This window comes from Neolamprologus brichardi, chromosome 7, assembly GCF_056152115.1.
Source record: "Neolamprologus brichardi isolate AB-2024 chromosome 7, ASM5615211v1, whole genome shotgun sequence".
Lineage (NCBI taxonomy): Eukaryota > Metazoa > Chordata > Actinopteri > Cichliformes > Cichlidae > Neolamprologus > Neolamprologus brichardi.
In genome coordinates, this window is record NC_142110.1 from 12,719,759 (window position 1) to 12,735,640 (window position 15,882).

The 15,882-nt window shown below is 40.0% G+C and overlaps 2 protein-coding genes across 6 annotated transcripts in view; one reads left to right on the plus strand and one right to left on the minus strand.

Moving 5' to 3' along the window:
* Positions 1 to 318: 318 nt before the first annotated feature.
* On the plus strand, positions 319 to 9,285 carry blm (BLM RecQ like helicase). Of its 2 annotated transcripts, XM_006789353.2 has the most exons (22): positions 319 to 688; positions 933 to 993; positions 1,084 to 1,711; positions 1,803 to 1,938; positions 2,379 to 2,479; positions 2,583 to 2,697; positions 2,788 to 3,428; positions 3,630 to 3,806; positions 3,889 to 4,007; positions 5,026 to 5,139; positions 5,271 to 5,369; positions 5,467 to 5,615; positions 5,745 to 5,851; positions 6,142 to 6,302; positions 6,452 to 6,647; positions 6,735 to 6,925; positions 7,010 to 7,154; positions 7,274 to 7,473; positions 7,742 to 7,937; positions 8,024 to 8,146; positions 8,556 to 8,754; positions 8,888 to 9,285. In XM_006789353.2, exons 1-22 carry the CDS (start codon positions 594 to 596, stop codon positions 9,063 to 9,065), a joined length of 4,131 nt encoding a protein of 1,376 aa, XP_006789416.2. In that variant the 5' UTR covers positions 319 to 593; the 3' UTR covers positions 9,066 to 9,285. The 2 variants fall into 2 exon arrangements, with proteins under 2 accessions (XP_006789416.2, XP_035763094.2); XM_035907201.2 differs by having other exon boundaries at positions 933 to 1,711.
* frmd5a (FERM domain containing 5a) overlaps positions 8,022 to 15,882 on the minus strand; it is a 68,509-nt gene continuing 60,648 nt past the window's right edge. For 3 of the 4 annotated variants that reach the window (XM_087843117.1, XM_087843118.1, XM_087843116.1), the window contains one exon: positions 8,022 to 14,676. In XM_087843117.1, coding sequence (XP_087699243.1) covers positions 14,090 to 14,676 — 587 coding nt within the window. In that variant the 3' untranslated portion in view covers positions 8,022 to 14,089. The remainder of the gene's footprint in view (positions 14,677 to 15,882) is intronic. The other variant, XM_087843119.1, reaches the window with a different exon arrangement.

Here is a 15,882-nt window from a genome sequence, read left to right on the forward strand (position 1 = left end):
TGCCGACCCCTGGGTTAGGGTTTCAGATTTTTATTTTTATTTTTTTTAATGCAACTGGGCAGCAGAGGTCGCTGTTAGGTAGGTCTTTGGTCTACGATAGCCGGTGGTGGGATGATAACTTGTATTCATAAAATCATTGCGTTTTATGTAACACTATCGTAGACGGCATTAGATCAGCTCAAAGTTAAATTTTAGGCTGCTTTTGCATTATAAACAAGTATAAAATGTGTGTGTGAAACCGGCCCACTGTGTTTCGTGCACGTGGAAGACTACATTTCCCATGATACTCACACCAAATCAGCGTTAGCCAATAAGAAGTCCGTTTGTTAAATGGGCGCAAAAATCTGTTGTCTGGGTTTACAGGTACACATTGAGGGAGTTAATCTCCGGTCAAAACAAAGGAAAAAAATATTTAACTGTAATGAATATTACTGAGCTTTACTCCAACGAGGAGTACGAGTGAAGAGCGACTCTCCGGGAGACAGGTCGCACGTCGTGTCTAGCGTAATGCTAAACAAACTGCTCGCTGCTACTTCATGAATTGAGCTCCTATTGCTAGCCAGCTAACACGTTAGCGCTGCCTCTTACAAACAATGTCCAGTCTACCACAAAATAACTTGAAGGAACAGCTAGCGAGGCACAGCAATGCTGCTCAAAGCAAGCAGTCTGTTGCTAAACCTAAACCGGGGTAAGTATGGCCAAAAAACCGCAGGGATAAACTGCTAGCTAACTGTAATCTTTGCTAACAGCAAAAGGATGGATAGGTTTTGTTATTTACTGTACACTCTGTTTAGGGTGACAGTGCTGGGTATGCGATATGGTTTCGAATTGCGACAATTTCACCTCAAAGTCTGTAAGAATGTCTGTTAGACTAGCTGTCTTAACAGTCATATTGTTTTTATAATTCAGCTCCTTTTGTGTGTAATTTTCAGGGCTTTTTCTTTCAAAAAGAAGTCCTCATCAGGTACGACCAAGGTGGAAGTCCCTACCAAGGTAATCAGCTCAAATGTTTTGGCAAACAGGAATGTCAATGTCCACAAGAGCGGTTTGGTGACTACATCTCCTTTGACATTTTCAAACAAGCTTGAGAGACCTCAAAAATCCAAAATCAACAACTACTTCTCTGTAAGCTCAAAATGCAAGTCGGATACCATCAGCCCAGCAGATATTGCCTCTCCTGCATCCCAAACACCTTCAGTAGTCTCTGATATTAAGTCAGCACCAGCTCCAGCTAAATCTGACAGCCAGTCTTGTAGCAGTAATTCATTCAATTTCACAGCTCTTGATGTGTCACGTAGTTTTCCTGTGGACAACTGGGATGATTTAGATGACTTTGAAACACCAGCCAAGGGAAAAAACAACTCATTCAGTTCAGAAGTATCAGAGAAAAGTGGCAAACTACTGCCATCCCCTACTGGAGAAAAAGCAGAATCGACAGGGAAGCTAAACTATGATTCCTTATTTAAAACATCCAAATTAACTACCAAAAGTGGTAAGCAAACCTGCATGGAAATCGATGAGCCAGAGGAAAATGTCAACACCGCTGCAGTTTCACCAGGACCCAGTTTAAACCAGGAACCAGCAGACTGGTCAGATGAGGAGGAACTTGCCATTAAGATGAACAGAAAACATCCTGCACATCTAAAGCATATCTTGAGTGACAGTGAAGAAGATAATAATGCTGAGCTGGAACCTTTTCCAGGAAGCACAGGTAACTGGTTGTTTATTTTAGGTATACACTGGTCAACAGATTACATTTAAAAACAAAAAAACACTATGTGCTACCATGTGTTACTCTATAGGTAACAAGAAAATATGGATTGACCCAAAGACAATAGAGATAGATGACAACTCGGAGCCTGAAGATGACCTTGATTGCATTCCACCTTCACCCATCCCTGATGAGATCATTTACGCAAGCTCAACACTGGAGACAAGGTCAGAATTTAGACTTGTCTGCATATTTTACCAATCATACTTGTGTTTGTAGCAGCCAAAATGTTCGAATGTCCTCTTTCATCCTGTAAAAAGTTGTTACTGCCAGCAATCGCTTCTCTGTAGTGATAATAGTTAGATTGATGGGGAAAGTTTTAAGTATAGACAGTATATAAGACAGCCTTGGCTTCAGAGATGGTGCCAGTGAGCAAAAGGCGTAAACTTGAATTTCTTTAATGGCCAGCAAGTTTGGTTCCTCTGAACTTCCTATCTGTGGGGAAAAAGACCTGTGGGTTTCTCATCTTTGACCTTAATAAATACTTAGCTGATGAACTTAATCACTCTTTCAGGTCATATCTATTATAACAAGAAAGTCATTTTAAAAATTACGGTTGTTCTAAGAGTTAGAAACGTATCACATGACTTTCTTTATTTTCAAATAGAGCTGAATCAGCTGATGCTCAAATTGCAGACAATGCTGTGAAATCAAAGAGCCCCGTCACACTGCATGAACCATCCGAGCTCTGCTTAAAAGACAAAACAAGTGAGTGTTGTACCTTTTAAAAAAAAAAAAAAAATCCTATACCTCATTTTATTCAAAAGTATGTTTTGTTGTTTTTTTCTTTCATGTATTGAATTCTTTTCAGATGAAAAACTTTTTGCTATCATGGAGTCCATTTGTGCTCTGGTTGACTCCATCCCCGAACATGAATTAATTGCTTTGTCCTGTGGAGATGAACTTTTACTGAAGAGGGCCCAGAGGTGTGTTAGCTTTGTGTGTAGTTTTGGTATTATTCATGGTGTTTTAATTAAATCTCTTTATGACCATAATCACCTGCTTTTATCCTGCAGGAAGAGAATTCTTGCAACTGGCGGTGACTGTTTGTTTAGGATGCAGCAGCCAGACAGCACAGTGATTTCTGAACCCAGCTTCAAAGAAACATCTTTTTCTAGCAACAGTGTTTCATCCAACAGCTCTGTGCCTGTGGACTCCAAAAAGCCTCCTCAGCATAGAAGATCTTCAGTCATCTCTGTGGACTATGACTCTGATCACTCTGACAGTGTTATTGATTTAAAGCCCTTGGATAATAAGGACAGCAGGGCAATAGGTGTTGAAACTGACAGTATCTGTGACTCTCCATCAGCACACAGGCTCACAAAGCCATCTTTTAATATATCTGAGAAATCAAGCATTGATCTTGATGCCTCAGACCTCTTCTCACCCAAGGAGTCAGAGAGTGGTGTGCAGAAGAAATCGAACAACACCCCAACGTTTGTAGCTGCTGAAGATGAAGAAATGGATGACTTCTATAATGACGACTTTGATATAGATGACTTTAATGACTCTGATATCCCAGATTACTTTGATGAACCACAAACTTTATCAGCTGTGACTACAGCAGTGAAAGAGGGGGGGCCGAGCAAGTCCTCATGGGAAAAGAAACCAACAACACCTACTTCTGCTCCAAAGCCGTCAACAATTTGTTCTCCAGGCAAGTCATTTTGTACTCACTGAATCTGTTTTTGAGGCATCTGAGAACAGCCAATTGTTTCCCACAAATCTCATACAGTTCTAGATTGTTACACATTCCATGTGTACTGAAAACGTATGTTTTTAAAGGTGGTCTGTCATACCTGATAAACACAGGATTTGATTTTTAAGGAACTTGTCTTTTTTGTGTCTCTATTTGTAGAACCTACCTTCAAAAACCCAGCTCATGATCGCTTCAGAGGCTTTAACTTCCCTCATTCACAAGAGATGATGAAGATCTTTCACAAGCGTTTTGGACTTCATCAGTTCAGGTTTAATCAACTAGAAGCGATTAATGCTGCACTGCTGGGTGAAGATGCGTTTGTTTTAATGCCCACAGGTTTGTAAAAGCATGCTTACAGTAGCAGTGCAGCGGTTGCTGTGAAGATGTCCAGGTATCTTAAACTGTTGTATTTTTTTAGGTGGAGGGAAAAGTTTGTGCTATCAGCTGCCTGCGTGTGTCTCGCTGGGGGTCACTGTGGTGGTTTCTCCACTCAAATCACTCATTGTAGACCAAGTTCAGAAACTCACCACTCTGGATGTAAGTATGCTTGTTTCCACTCGTCTATTTGATCAGAGTGTGAAGCGCTTATGCGTGTACTTAGAAAGTGTATTAAATAAATAAGTTAATTTAATAGGTTTAAAAAGCATTTTCATTTTAACAGTTTTTCAAAACTATGGGTCAGTTCATATCTTAACTTTTGGCAGTCAGATTTGGTTCATTTCACCAATTGGCCCCTGTCTGCCACTTGATTACTTGATAATGATTGGATTATAACATGCATCTCAACATAAGGCCCAGGGGGCAGAATTTGTCAGGCAAAGACTCCAGTTTGGCCCAAAGGAAGGTCTTGGAAAGTGTGAAGGAGGGCATCATTTCTGCACTGTTAACTGTGTTTTGTTTTTGTTTTTTTAATATATATAAGTTTTGTTTTTCCTGTTGATAAACACCTCCCCTATGGCCATTCAATTAGAAAAAAGTAATTAGGTAACGTATAAACAATTAAATAACAACAGAAAAAATCCTGTCTATAATTGAAACATCTGGGGGTTTTTTTCAAAATAAGTAAATGGACATTTACTTATTTTGAAAAAACAGACGTCCCGGTGCATACGTTTTCTGCTTTATAGTTAAATCACAGCCTGAGAAATGAAGTGCCACAGCCTTTTCTGAAATTTTACACATTTATTTCTCACAAGTTAAGTCCAAAGAGTCGTGCTGAAAAATTTCTTTAATTTACTACAGCAGCATTTCTTTGTTATGTAGATACTGCATTTGATTTGCTTATATTAAGATATCTGAGGGATTAACTGTTTAAACTTCCTTAGACTGACCAAAAGAGGAGTTTCGCTTGTCCAGCCCACTTGCATTAATGTTTTCACTAACAGCTCCACACTACATGGGAAATGGAACTGCGATGCAATATTGTGAATGATTGAATAGTAATTTCAGTCTTGGTTTAGGAAGTTTTTTATACTTCTGCTGTTTTTTTATGTTGTTGTTGTGGTTTGTTTTTGTTTTTTAATTTTTGTTTTTATTGTATTGTTCTACATTTCAGATTCCAGCAACAAGTCTATCTGGTGATAAAAGCGATAGTGAAACATCGAGGATTTATATGCAGCTTTCAAGGAAAGATCCCATTATTAAACTGCTCTATGCCACACCTGAAAAGGTGAGCTTTTTGTGACTTGTAAACTAATTTTGAAAGATTTAATTGTATTATAATTGCATAATTAAACATGTCTGTAACTATAAATTCTGTAATGCTTAAAACTGACTTATTCCTTACTCCCCCCCCAAAAGGTGAGTGCGAGTAACAGGCTAATCTCCGCACTGCAGAACTTGTACGAGCGAGGCCTTCTGGCTCGGTTTGTCATAGATGAAGCCCATTGTGTCAGTCAGGTATGCTCCTTTGCTTTCATGCGCACCCAATCCTGCTGTATGCTTTTATTTTTAGCAGCAGCCATTTTGAATCATTCCATCATTTTAAATCTTTCAGTGGGGCCACGATTTCCGCCCAGACTACAAGAAGCTGCACGAACTGCGTCAGAAGTTCCCCAATGTGGCAATGATGGCTCTGACAGCCACAGCTACTCCCCGAGTGCAGAAAGACATCCTCAACCAGCTGAACATGAGTCGACCCCAAGTGTATGTGTTCACTTTAAGCCTCTGGCTTAGATTTAAAACGTGTGTGTGTGTGTATATTTGTTTTTCTTCTTCTTGCTGGATCAAAAAGCAAAACAGTAACTGAACATTTTTCTTCCAATGTGTTTTCAGGTTTACGATGAGCTTCAACAGAACAAACCTGAAGTACTCAGTGCTGCCCAAGAAACCCAAAAAGGTGGATGAGGACTGCACCAGCTGGATCAAGAAGCACTACCCACGTAAATAATTCAGTACTTTCTCTGATCCCGGTGCATGCTATTTTCAGAACACTGTCATAACTGCTGTGTTAAATTTTTAACTGTATATGAACACTTTAAGCCCTCACATGTCTGAAACAGTAGGTGGGAAATCAAAACAGTTTGCAAACAACAAGCCAAGTGGATTACTGTGTAGAATTTTATTATATCAAGTTGTTGGGTGTTATTTTGGGTAGAAGTAAAATCCCTAAGTTCTTTTAAATCTGTGTTTTGTCGGGGGTTATGTGCATCTGTCTGTTGTTCTGATGCAGGTGACTCTGGCATCGTGTACTGCCTGTCTCGTAACGACTGTGATGCCATGGCCGAGAGTCTTCAGAGAGCAGGGTTATCAGCCCTGTCGTATCACGCAGGACTCAGTGACAGTGACCGAGAGTATGTGCAGAGCAAATGGATCAATCAGGATGGTTGCCAGGTCAGCTCAAAACTCAAATTATAGATATTATGAACATAACCAGCAGTCTGGGTACTGGCCACAAAGACAAGATCACTAGATGGTTGCGTAATTTAAATCATGGTTTCGAGTCATGCTTGAAATCCTCTTCTTTCATTTGCTGCCAACAGGTCATCTGTGCCACCATAGCCTTTGGCATGGGCATTGACAAGCCTGATGTGCGCTATGTGATCCACGCTAGTCTGCCTAAATCAATGGAAGGATACTACCAGGAGTCCGGGAGAGCTGGCAGGGATGGAGAGATCTCTCACTGCATTCTCTTTTACTCCTACACCGACGTCCAGCGCATCAAGAGGATTATCAGCAGTAAGTGATAGAAAATCAAACCGTCCAGGCCAGTTCAGCTCCTAACATGTTTACACAGTGTCTTTTTGGCTTTTTGCATTATCTCAGTGGACAGAGAAGGCGACAGACACACCAAGGCAACTCACTACAACAACCTACACAGCATGGTGCACTTCTGTGAGAACGTGATGGAGTGCAGAAGAATTCAGCTGCTCGCGTATTTCGGAGAGCTGAAGTTCAACAGAAACTTTTGTAAGGACCATCCAGACGTCAGCTGCGACAACTGTACCAAACCCAACGTAGGTATCATTTCTTCTATGTCGATGATATATGTAACCTACCGCCAGCTGTTTGTAATTGGCCATCAATGTTCCTAAAAACAGCAATACAAGATGCGAAACGTGACTGACGATGTGAAAAAGATCGTGAGGTTTGTCCAGGAGAACTGTGAGAAAGTCGGAGCAAGGTTTGGCAAGACTGCTAACCAAAACAGACTGACCCTCAACATGCTTGTGGATATCTTCATAGGTACAGTACATACACAAGCAAGCAGTAAAAATGCATTTGGCAGCTAGACACGTTGATATTCCCAGTACAGTTGTTTGAATTATGTGTGGTTAAAAACTGTAAATGTTCTTTTATGTCAGGCTCTAAAGCTGCCAAGGTACAGACAGGAATGTTTGGCATTGGAGCAGCCTACTCCAGACACAATGCTGACCGTCTTTTTAAAAAGCTGGTTCTGGATAACGTCCTGGTTGAAGACCTCTACATCACCAATGGTGGGCAAGCTGTGTCTTATATCTCCGCTGGAACAAAAGCCATGAATGTGCTATCTGGACACATGCAGGTAAGAGGTCGCACATCAGCGTTTAAGGCCTTTACAGACCTGACAGGCATGATGAAATCAATTATCAATTGTTTTTCTTGGTGCTTTTTAATTTGCTTGCAGTGTGCATTACAAATTCATATCCTAAAACATCGGAATTTGTGTCATTTTTACTTAAACCGATTGGTGTACAAAGGGCTTTAAAGTGTCATGAAGAGAGGTAGAGTAGGAAAATGCAATGAAGTGCTGCCAGTCAATGAACACACTACTGGCTCTCATCATTTCCCAGGTGGAGTTTTATGAGACGGAGAGCGCATCCACCATCAGGAAACATAAAGCTGCCACGGCGAAGAACGTCTCCCGGAGAGAGGAGATGGTGCAGGAATGTCTTAAGGAGCTGTTGGATCTCTGCAAGCAGCTGGGGAAAGCGTTTGGCCTTCATTATTACAACATTTTCTCCACTGCCACATTGAAAAAGATAGCTGGTAATTAAACTTCTCAGACACAGAACTTTTTATTTAATTTCAAAAGCAAACATTTTATAAATTAACACACTTTTTGTCACATTCAGAAAAGCTTTCTTCTGACCCTGAAGTCCTCCTGCAAATTGATGGTGTAACAGAAGATAAACTGGACAAGTATGGAGCTGAAGTCATTCAGGTCCTACAGAAATATTCTGAGTGGCAGCTACCTGGTAAGAGATCCTACTGAAGTTTTGCACATTGTAACTTTTTGGATCACATGTTGGTTTGCTGTCGTCAACCTAACAGGCAGGTGGGCAGCATGTTCACCTGAGTTTGTGAATAAGATAACTTGAAAATGAGGCTACATAGGAGCTTCCAGTTATATCAAATTGTATCTACTTAAAATCTCAGACCAGTTTAAATTTGTGACCTCAATGTCAGAGGTCAAGGTTTCTTAAAATCTTGTGAATGTGATAACTTGAGATCAAGACATCTAAGATTTTGAAGTTGACACCATAGGCATGTCTATGAGGAGGCTGACCACTAGCACTAGTGGTTGCCTGTAGTTTTTTTTTTTTTTTTTAACTTTAACACAATGTGTGAATTTAAAAATAAAGTTAAAGTTTTTCTGTGTATCAGAGGAGCAGGCTGACAGTGGAGGTGACGGGTGGATAGACACGGCACGAGGTCACACTCATGGAAATGACGAGGATGACACTGAGTCCTCCACCTACTTCCGTAATAAGTCTGCACAGGGACAGAAGAGAAAGAAGGCTCCATTCTTCAAGTATTCCAAGAAGAAAAAAGGATGTGGCAACACAAGCTCCAGTTCTAAAGGGTCTGTAGAGTGTTGTCTCACATTTCATCATCCCGCTGGGGATCATATTTGCCAATAGGCGTCACTCTTGTAACTGAACTATTTTTCTTTTTTGCTTTCTTTTGTCTTGCTGTGGTGATTTTTGTGGATTTAGCCGTGGCTACAGCAGCAATAAATCCTGGTCGTCCTCCAGCTCCAGGGGTGGAGGTCGAGGGTCCAGGAGCTCAGCAGGTGATGCATCAGCAGCCAGGAGACCAGGATTACTGGCAGCCCCGATGCCTCAAAGCAGCCAGCGTCCGTTCTTAAAGCCAGTGTTTTCACACTTGAGCTAGGACTCCTTCGTCCCGTATCTGACTTTGTAGACTAGTAAGCTAATTTTCTAATCCACCAAGCTGCTGCTTCATATTGGACCAGCTAAAACTGCATTTTCTGTACAGTTATCGCATGTTTATATTGTTGTACATTTTTACTTTCTGTGGCTGGAATCCTTCCTTGCTCTTTTATGTGCTTATCTTATTTGATAATAAAAATAAATTAAAATTTTATTCATGAGTATCGATGTAACTTGTTTTGTTTTTGTTTTTTTTTACACAAAACCACACGAGCAGCTGCATCCGTTTTTAACATTTATTTCAAGTTTGAAGTGTCTTATTTAATGGCACCAGTTACAAGGGACTATTGGAGAGAAACAATATTTTATACTGACTTGTACAGAAGGTTACCTACAGTACAAACATTGGTTTTGGAATGGATCAGACTGGACAAGAACTGGATTTGGCACATGGATATATATATCTATATGTATATATACTTGTATATTTAACATAATTAAACAGCAATCTGCGATCTGAGGATAGAATGAGGCAGACTAGAGAACACGCCACCAGACATGGATATGCATATACACTCATTGACGTGTATGCACAATTGTGTGAAGGTCTGTACTGGGAGCGAGCAAAGGGCAAAAAGCAGAGCAAGCTGTCTTGGGTTAGTTTCATTAAACCCTTGGTGCGAAAAGCACCATTCACATTAATGTGACAGGGGCTCTGACCAGGAAGGAAATCAAGCCAATTAAGAACAAACCACCTAATTGTAGTCAGGTAAGTTGGTTTATGTGATTGCAACAGAAATCTTAAATTCAGATTTTTTTTATTTATTTATTTTTTTAGCTGTTTTAGCTAATAATGACTCAGATATGTAGACAACATAACACGTCACAGTAAAGTGCAGTCCAGTAGAATAAAAAAAAAAGCAACCTCAGGCATGAAACTTAAGATCTTTTTGTTACAGCCTTCATAACAATCGATCAAAGGTTTACAGAAATCTGGTGGTTGGCTGTCATAAGAAATTGCATTTTAAATCCATGCAGCTTATGTTACTGGGTTAATTCTCATCACGTGTATTTTACTTTTACTAAAATTCATGTTTCATTTTCCACTGCAACCACATTTTTTCAAAAAGTATAAACAAGCCAATTTTCCTTATGAACCATAAATGACAGATGTCGCTTCTGTCATCTCCCATGAAGTAGAGTAACTGCAGAAAATGTAAACGTGGCACCGCAACTGCAATGTAATGTCAGGTTAGTCACAGGAAACAAGCTTGCAAATAGCTTTGCCTGCCTGTTGAACACTAGAGTCTAAGACAGAGCTGAAAAAAGTGTTTTTCCCCTCCTGGTTTGGGAGATTTAAGGATGGAGAAGTCTGTAGCCGAAAGAGATGTTGCGCCTCGCTGTCTCCATTCCTTCATCTTTGCCACTTTGGTAAACTGCAGAGTGAGGATCCAGGCACAGGGAGCAATGTTTTGCTTAACAGTGAAACAACAGAAAACAGCAGAACAAACATCCACACAAGAGGTCTCTAAGGAAAATGCCATTTTAGAAACTGTGATTACTGATTGCAAAGGTAACTGAGCGTCTAAGCGTTCGAGTCCAAGCTTCGTTGTTCGAGTGAGCACAACAGCAAATTGGGCGAATAAATTTGACTCATCAAACATTAGTCATCATTAGATCTTAGTATACATGTTTTTCATACTTTTTGCTCTTACAGCTGTTTATTGCTTCATGAATAATGCTGCTTTTTTTTTTTAATTGTTGCATGTTCAGAGAGACCGCTTAAGCTACATAATGCTGAGAGATGTAAAAGGAACACTTTTAAAAAAAGATGTCTACAACAATGCAGCCTGGCTGGACTAAAGGGTCATACTGACCTCAGTGAAAAAGTAATAAATATGAAGTATGAAAGTACACAAAAAAAGTCAACCCACCGGCCCCGCTCCACCCCCTGGTAGGAAAAAATGTGCTTTTTTTTTTTCTTTTCTTCACATAAATAAGCTCCTACATCAACAGCGTTCTTGCTAGTGTTGCTGTATTGATTCCATGTTTCCTTTTAGCATTGTGCTGAGAAATGTCAGTGCTGTTACCTCCACCAGAGATAACTATGGCCTGTGAAAGACAATTAGCCAAAGGAGTGGATCCAGCCACAATGCCAGCGTGCAAGCTACTCTGTCTGCAGTCAGGCCGTAGCCGAGGACTTATATGCTCAGATTACACAGGAGCAAACAAATGAAGTAGCACCATCAAGCCTTTAGTGGAGCAGCTGCAGGAGGGTGTGTGTAAAAAAACCAAAAAAGAAAACAAAGAAGAAAAGAAAACATTAACCCTGTACAGCCGTTGATCAGCCTTCAATTTCGAATTTACATGGTAATTAATCCTTCAGAACTTCTCTACATCTCTTTCTCGTCACCCCTCTCACTGCTCCTCCTTCTCTGCCTTAGTCTGTCCAAGCCTCCACTCCATCACCATGAATCTTGCTTCCACTCCTACATAATGACACACTAACACATACACCTGCACTCGGTGCAGGAGATAGACACGCAATACAACCCCCCCGATTTTAACCAGAATCCAGCCACGACAGTTATTGCTCCCTTGGGCTGTGAGACGGAAGAGCCTCAAGCCTGACCAAGACACCAAGGGGCAAATGTTATCTGATATAAACCTCCAGATAAAGAAAAGATTCCTGTATGCAGTCTGTCTCCACCAAAGTCGAGATTTCTGGTTTCACATTAGTTAATTCAAAATTAATTTATTGTTTCAGTGTGATTTTCCTTAATCTGACCAACAGATACTATATTTATAAATGCAGAGAAAAGATAATTATTGCATTAATAGTAGCTAATTTTATGCAATATTCATTTTATCAAAACAGCCTCCTAGTTTTTTTTTAAATGTTAAATTTTTAAGAAAGTCAAATTACTTTGTGTGTTTGTTTTTTTAAGAGGACCTTTTATATCCTTAAGAGTAGCTTTGCACAAAAAACAGCTTAAAATAATTATTATTTACCTCATTCTGTGCTTTAGTGCAGCCCTTCAGCTTATCTTCTGTCTGAAATGAGCTATTTCAGCTCCTCCACTCCATCAGGTGAGTGGTAGTTATGTGCGCACACAACCAGCACTGTGTGCCTAAACATGACCATATTAGGGACATCCGCTCTTACTGACATCATGCAGGTCCAAGGGTCCAAAAAACAACAACAAAAAAACCAAAAACAAAACAAAAAAATCAAACTGTCAGCAGCCTGAAGTCTGAGCTTCTGTCTCACATGGATTATTTGCACATTTGTATACTCAACTATCTTAAACAAGAGAATCCAGCATATATATATATATATATATAAATATCAAAAAAAAAAAAAGAGAAAAGCCTAACAGGTCCCCTTTAACGTAGATCCAGTCAGTCAGGCTCCATCACCTCTCCAAATTCTTCAAGTAAAATAAGATATGATATAGTTATGAAAGCTGGACATATGTTTTTGAATTATTTAGTGTTGGTGGTACAATGACATTCCAGATTTAATTCAATCTAAACGGTCATTAAAGTTGCACACACTCTGCTGGTGGAGTGATGGGAGGCATGATTAGTGTTGAGTGGATCTGGATAAAAGCCCTGTTTTTTTGTCGTTTTTTTTTGTTTTGTTTTTGTTGTTTTTTCTTTTTTTCTTTTTTAGACCTCCTTCCATCTTTCCATAAATGCTTCTGACCTTACAGCGCTAAAAAAGGTATAATTTAATCTCAATAACAAAATAACATTTCAGTTCTGTTAAAATATACATGGAAAACGTGTCAATATATATTAGGAAACAAACTAATTTGTACAAAAAGTACAGTATTACTCTTATTCTAACAATAATAATAATATAGTCGGAGCAAGGTTGATATGAAACCAAAATAAATCAAGAATTCTTCATACAAAGAAATCATTGAAATTCATCGAATTTCAATGTGATGAAAAAAAAAAAGCAAATCAAATTAAAATGAAGAAATAACAAAAGAACTGAACCAACGAGCACATTCAAAGTTCTTAATTATTAAAACCATGTCAGCATTGCACATCTACCTAGACTATCATCTACTGGTGCCAGTGAATCTTTGCTCATTGTGAGCGTTTTTCTAACCACGTCTGACACTACTGGGAAAATAACACTACAGGTATTGGTACTTATTTCGCCGTATCCTTATAAAGTGTTAGAAAATAACCTTGCGAAACTTGTATACAAATGTATACTGAAGTCTAACTGTGTCTTAAGCTATCGATAATTTCTATATTCCCAAAAATAACTCATTAACCACACTTTCTGTTTTCCGTTCCACACGCCTTCACTGTTATTCCCTTCAAACTGCTTTGTTTTTCTAATGAGGTTAATCTGCTGCCGACTTCTGATGGGGATGAATCAATATCAAGAGCTATTACACCACTTTGACTCATGTATGGTTCACAGCAGAAGGCCCTTTGACTCTGACGTGACTCACTTCCATCTTTTACTGACAAAATCAACTTCCTTGATCACCATTCACGACCCCGTCTCCTTCTGCTAATCGTGTTTAAAAGCAATAAATAAGAAACGAAGGCAACGTTCATCTGTTGCGACAAAAAAAACATCTTCTGTTCCGGTAAAAGGAACTGTTTAAAATCCTTTAGTTCTTTGCTTTTCTCTTAAATTTTTTTTCCTTTGTTTTATTTGAAAAAATAAAATACCTGAAATGGCTTAAAATTTAAAAAAAAAAAAATTGCAGAAAAAAGGTGTCCTGGCTTTTGTAGAAAAAAAAAGAAGGAAAAAAGAACAACGTAAGCGAAACGAGGAGGGGGTTGGGTGGGTGAGGGCAACTTAAAGTGGAGGAGGGGGAGAGAGATCCTGGCCCGGTGTTACCGGGAGTGGTCCAAGCTGTATGTCTGTCTGCAGGAGGAGGATGAGAGAAGCAGGGTTCATGGTTGGGACGAGGCTGCCCTCCATCACTCCGGAGTCCTAACCGTCTTGTCAGACCCCCGAACAGGTTTATGGACTCTACGACCTCACTCTCACTTGTTAATGAGCAACCCGCCCACCCAGCGGAGCTTGCAGGCAAACCACCGCCTGAGGGGACAAAAGTATTCGTAATGGAACTGCTCAAATTCGGGGGTCTGGCGGATATCAGTTAAAAATGCAATGTCAAGGTCTGACTCGGTGAGGATGATGAGGAGGAGGAGCAACACAAAGAGGAGTCCAATGGTCACAAGGAGCAAACGGAGGACACTTAAGACAAACTTATTCACCTGTTCCACCTCGCTGAGGGCTGAGTCCCCCCCTGCGCCCTCCTGTGCAGATCTACTGTCCGCACCAAAATCACCCCGTTCCCCATGCATAGGGGTGCTCGCTTCCGACTCCTTTTCCTCCTCAATGCTGCAGGGCGCTCCATTGATTTGGCGTGATACGGCTAGTTCCATGCTGTGCTCAGCCACCGGCGTGGGCAGGACGCTGTCAGAGGGGCTGTAGGCCTCGTCAGAGATGACTGCCATCCCCTCGCTGGTATCTGCGACCTGGCTCCGGGAGCGTGGTATAAAGGATTCCCCGTGGGACACTGAACGCACCGGTGTAGAGTGGGCACTGTCACGCAAGGACTCCAGACCTGCAGAGGAGTTCAAAGAGGAAATAAAACAAGGGAATCACATGAAGTAGGAAATATTACACACATTTTAGACATAAAGAACTTATATAAACTTGGCTATAAAGGGGCTTTATGATAGTGGCACAATCGTGAATAATTTTGAGACTATTTTATACAAATTTCCAAACCTTGATTGGTCTTTTTAACTGAAATTAGTGGAAACCACAGCACAGAGACAAGACTCCCCAGAGTGATATCTGTTGGATGCGGCTGATGCTTGTAAATCCTATTTTAGTTTTATTAGATCTGAGCGTTACATTTGACACTGTGACTCACTACATTTTACTGAATGGTCTCCAACATTAGGTTGGCATCTCTGGTACAGTCAGTTTTAAGGTGGTTTTATTCCTATTTATAGGATAACTCTTTTAGTGTTGAAATTGGCAAATCACAGTCATCCTTAATGAAAATGACCTGTGGAGTTCCTCAGGGATCTGTCCTCGGCCCTCTCCTGTTTTTTCTTTCTCTACATGTTATCCCTGAAATAGATCATCCATAGTTTTCACATCTATCTTCTTCCTCACATTTGTTTTAATTTAACTGTTTTTTGAATAATAATTTTCTTTATTCCTCACCTTTAACCTCATTGTGCTGTGAGTATTCCTACACCTAATATGTTTTAACTTTTAACTCCTCTTAAATGTTTTAATTACTTTTTCTTCACTTGTTCTTGTTGTTCTTCTTCTTCTTGCTCTTGTTAATATTAAAGTAAGCGGTCAGTTATACTTTCCATCTAATGAGGCACTCACACACACCCTTTACTGTAGTTCTGGTACTGTTGAAAGGTTTCTGTTTGACCAGCAGAGGTCTGTTACGACATGCAGACACACAGGCTCCACTTTGAGAGCTGAAATTTGATCACGCTTTCTCCAAAGTCAAGCAGTTAATGTGAATCGTTTTAGAGTGTCTGTATTGTCCCAGGGGGAGATGTGTTTTCAAAGTCTGTCTACATAAACTATAGAAATAACCATGGCCAACATATCATATGGATCCTCCTCTCCACCCAGTGTGCATTAACACAAATGAGCACTAATAAAGTTTGTTTGTTCTGCTCTTTGAAATTCCAATATTGCTAACATACTCATTTTGAATCCAATCCAAATGTAATGTATATATCCTTCAACAACAAAGCAAACAACCCACACGGGCTCTTACACAAAGAGGGTT